Consider the following 4,755-nt stretch of genomic DNA (forward strand, 5'->3'; position numbering starts at 1 on the left):
CATCTTCCTTCTGAGGAGTGGCTGGTGGGTTTGAACCGCCAGCCTTCTGGTTAGCAGTCAAGTGCCTTAGGCACTATGCTACCAGAGCTCCTATTTGAGATATAGAGGATTATAACATAATGATGAAAAAAGATCACAAATGTCAAACATTATACACCTAGTAAAACAGACTAAAAACATGTAAAGCAAAAATTAATAGAACTACCAGAAGAAATTGACAAAGTCTATTTTCCATTTAGAGGGTTCTCCCATTCTTAGAAATTGGTTCTGGGTTCAACAAGCCACTCAGGACCCTCTTTCTTTAGTTACAAACACTTCTGTATTCCTAGAAAACGAAAACACTTTCTTTGTTATTAATTGTATCTTCCTCATGTCTGGTTGTGACAAGGTTGTAAGGATTAGTTCTTCTGACTGTCTTCTCTGTAGTACTGGAGATAGGACCCATAAGTCTTAGCAATCACAGCATCTTGGGTCCTAACTCAGTCTCCACAGTGACTGAACTCAGACAAATCCTTTGGCCTCCTTAGGTCAGTTTCCTGCCTAAGCTTTAGAAGGGTGACAGTGGTGTGGCCCAGATATCCAAGTGTAGACTCCAGCCCTGCCCTGAGAACTGAGCTGTCTCCTTCATTCCACAGGTGGGGAATAGTAGCATAGCCTGGTCTCTCGGCTACATGCTCAACCTGACCAACCAGATCCCAGCCGGAAGCCCCTTGATCCACCTGCCCATGCAGCCACCCATCTTTGTGGGCATCCTTGCCTTCTTCGCAGCGGTGGCCTTGCTGTGTCTGGCGTTTCTTGTGTACTTATGTGCAGTGTCCAGGATACAGAAGTCCTCCCGGCATTCCTTTGACCATGGAATAGATTCAGAGTGAGCCTCGGGAAGCTGCTTCTGGAGCCCAAGGATTGCCTAGAGCCAGGCTGGGTGGTGTCAGGCAATGTTGGCAGAATGGTCACCTTCAGGAAACACAACTGAAGTCAAATAGCCTAGGGCATGTGTCTCACAGAGGCTAATCTATGCCAAAACACCTCTTGGGGAGCCCATTAGCTGTTGTGTGCACACTGCTTCTCCAGAGACCGTACTACCCACTTGATCTATTAACGAGCAGAGGAGAGACAAGCCATTGAAGTCAGACTCCTTATCCCAAGCTTCCCAGAGGTGGAGGAAGTTGAGGCTATGACAGTTACATGATGAAAAACTGATCCCAGAACTCACTGACCATTTACCTTCCCTCAGTAACCTTCAGCAAGTTTGGAAGCTGGTGGATCCCATTAAGATCATTTTGCTCAGTCACACGTCTCATTTTATGGTTTCCTCCCTTTGGTCTGTAATTAACCTGTTTAGAAGTCCCATAAACATTGAGGTCCTGAGACCGGTACAGTATAGTGCCTGGGGGAGAAAGACCTCTTCGTTCCAAAGCAGTGGCTACTGACTGCTTTCTCTACTTTGGTAGAATCTGAAGCACAGAGACACACAGAACATCTCCCAGAAAACTACAGGCCATTCCCAAAGTAGAACCCCCATTCAGGACGCTGGTCACTAGATTCCAATTTGTGTGGGTCATTATTCTTATCTCACTGCTACGGCCTCCTGTAAAACACTTTTACTCCTAGAGCAGTTATTGCATTCCAGACCATGTTTCCTCTGCAAAGCTTTTGTCTAGGCTTATCATTTCATTGCTAGCATGGTGTGTATATTCTGCCCACCAGGTATATGCAATGTCATGATAAGACATCCTTGTTCTATGATTTGCTTACCAATTACCTTCCCAGCTTGTATGCCTCTCTGCATAGTAGCCATCAGTCTTGACTGGGAAAAGAAAAAGAAACTGTAAGAAAACTTAAATCTAAAGTAGGATGGCAAAGAACTCCAGTAACTCCACTGACTATAAAATGAAAAATTAACATTATTTCAGATTTTGCTGTTTGTGACATTACCCATGTATGGAATAAAGGACTGTTATTTTATCTGTGCTTACAGTGTATGTGTGTCTTTGTGTTAATCTGTATATGATACTCTTTCTTCCAAGGATCCATAGTATTATTTATGGGAGGAATTTTGAAATTAGAAAATGCTTTTCCTAGTGATTTAAGAAAGCACCCTATATCACCTTTATTCCAGAGTTCACAGTGCTTCACTTTGATAAACCTTTGGCTCCTTGTGACAATTGAATTAAACATTCTTTATTTGACATTCAAAGCCTGTTAGGCTATAACCTGCCACTCAAATCTTGATTCCCACCAGTTGATAATATCAAGTGTTGGGTAGGATGCACATCAACTGCAACTCTCATACATTACTGATGGGAAGGTAAAGTAATGCAACCATGCTGGAAAACTGTGGTACTGATAAAATTGAAGACACATATACCAGATGGCCTGGCAATTCCAGTTCAAATATATGGTTTAAAGATTTGTGATTTGTGTTCTTATGTACTCCACTATATATGTCTAAGAAGGTTCCAGCAGTCACCAAGATGCCCATCAATAGTAAAATGGGTGAATAGTGATAAGCCTATACTAGAAAATACCATACAACAATGAAAACAAAAAAACTACAAATGTATGCTCAGTACAGATGGATCTTACAAAAAATGCTGAGTGTATAAACCAAGTCACAAAAATTATATATAGTATATTTATATAAACTTCAGAAACAGACGAAACTAAACACAGAATATAAACTCTAAAGAAAATTATTAGTCTTAAGTTTAAGTGAAGATGGGGTTTTGCTTGGGAAGGGATAAAGAAGACTTCTGGTGTGACAGATGTTCTATAACTAGATAATGGTTATAGGTATTTATCTTTTACAACCATTTATATACTTTGCATATGTGCTATATGGAAAATATACTTACTACTTACTATTTCCATTTACTGCTTCTGTGAACTTCATAAAACCTTTCAACATCTTTGAGTCTTGATTTTCTTATTCATAAAATGAAGCGATTACCTGCAATAGTTGTTGTTGTTGTTGTTACGTGCCGTCAAGTTGGATCCAACTCATAGCGACCCCTCCTTGGGTTTCCGAGGCAGTATCGCTATGGAAGTAGATTGCCCCATCTTCCTTCCCAGTGCAATAGTTAGAAGAAAAGAAAAATAGCACTTAGTCACTGCCTAGAACAGGATTTAGTTAATAAATTTAAGTAAGTGTAAACATCATGTCTTTCACTCATTTACTCATTCATTAATCATACATTTACATTAAGTCTTCTATGTGCCAACCACTGGGCTAGGTGACTGAAGCTGTAAGAGAAATAAGACAAATGTCTTTTGTCTTGGAGTACGTGGGACATGAAGGCCCTCTGCTGGATCCCTGGAGAAAATCCTTCCAGGTTGCTGACCTTTTCCCCTTAATTAAAGACACTTGGATATCTGAACATCTCATTGAGTATAAACAAATTACTGTTAATTTTTGTTTAGATGAGACAACAGTATTGTGGGTATGGTTTGTTTTTAAAAGAATCCTTATCATTTAGACACTCGGTGAACTATTTTAAGCAATAGTTTTGACTAGAAAAACAGAACCACTAGGCTTATCACAAGGAATTGGCTTGTATGATTGTGAAGGCTATCTTAACCTCCCCCCCCCCCCCCCCAAAAAAAAAAAAACCTCACTGCTGTTGAGCTGATTCCAAATCTCCTTGGGTTTCCCAAGTGGTATCTCTACAGAAGTAGATTGCCCAGTCTTCCTTCTGAGGAGTGGCCAGTGGGTTTGAACCACCATCCTTCTGGTTAGCAGTCAAATGCCTTAGGCACTACACCACCAGAGCTCCTGGAGGTTATCTAGGCAAGTCCAAAATCTGTAGGGCAGACACTCAAGAAGGCTAGTACTCTCAGAAATTGCAGCAGCAGTTCACAGGCTCTTAAAGCCTTTCAACTGATTGCATGAGGCTCCTCCAGATTATTTAGGATAATCTCTCTTACTTAAAATCAACTCGTTATGGGCTTTACTCACATCTACAGAGCACCTACACAGCAACTCAGATTAGTGTGTGACTGAATAGGGGACTGGACTCTAGTCAAACTGACACATAAAACTGGCCATCACATCTGGGAATTGAGTAAAAATTTTATGTTGTTGTTGTCATGTGCTGCTGAGTCGGACCCGAATCATAGCGACCCCTCCTTGCGTTTCCAAGGTAGTATCACTACAGAAGTAGATTGCCCCGTCTTCCTTCCGAGGAGTGGCTGGTGGGTTTGAACTGCCAGCCTCCAGGTTAGCAGTCAAGTGCCTTAGGCACTATGCTACCAGAGCTCCTAAAAATTATATGTTGTTGTTGTTGTTGTGTGCCATCGAGTCGGCCCCGACTCATAGCGACCCCTCCTTGGGTTTCCTAGGCAGTATCACTACGGAAGTAGATTGCCCCATCTTCCTTCCAAGGGGTGGCTGGTGGGTTTGAACCGCCAGCCTTCTGGTTAGCAGTCAAGTGCCTGAGCCACTATGTTACCAGAGCTCTCCTTAAAAATTATATAGGAGGAAGAATTTGCATGGGGTAAGGCTACCCAATTGTCTGAAGGTTCTTAGGCTGTTATGATGCATACATGGGGGTTCATTATACTATTCTTTGTGCTTTGTATATACTCACAATGTTTTATAATAGAATTTAAAATACACTTCAAAACTCATTTAGAATCTCATTGCTTTATACTCAACATATTTCTTCCTGCATCTTTCTATACATTTTATACATTATGCCAGATTTACAATTTTATATTTTACTTCTTTCATAGCATTATACCATATGCACTTTCACA

General features: G+C 41.0%; 1 protein-coding gene across 1 annotated transcript in view; it reads left to right on the top strand.

Moving 5' to 3' along the window:
- The window catches only part of ENTPD3 (ectonucleoside triphosphate diphosphohydrolase 3), a 58,856-nt gene extending 57,984 nt beyond the window's left edge, over window positions 1-872 (top strand). Inside the window, exon 10 of the mRNA XM_007945739.2 lies at window positions 636-872. Coding sequence (XP_007943930.1) covers window positions 636-872 — 237 coding nt within the window. The remainder of the gene's footprint in view (window positions 1-635) is intronic.
- Window positions 873-4,755: the final 3,883 nt, after the last annotated feature.

This window comes from Orycteropus afer, unplaced genomic scaffold (genome assembly GCF_000298275.1).
Source record: "Orycteropus afer afer isolate SDZICR_OR568_19922 unplaced genomic scaffold, OryAfe1.0 scaffold00142, whole genome shotgun sequence".
NCBI lineage: Eukaryota > Metazoa > Chordata > Mammalia > Tubulidentata > Orycteropodidae > Orycteropus > Orycteropus afer.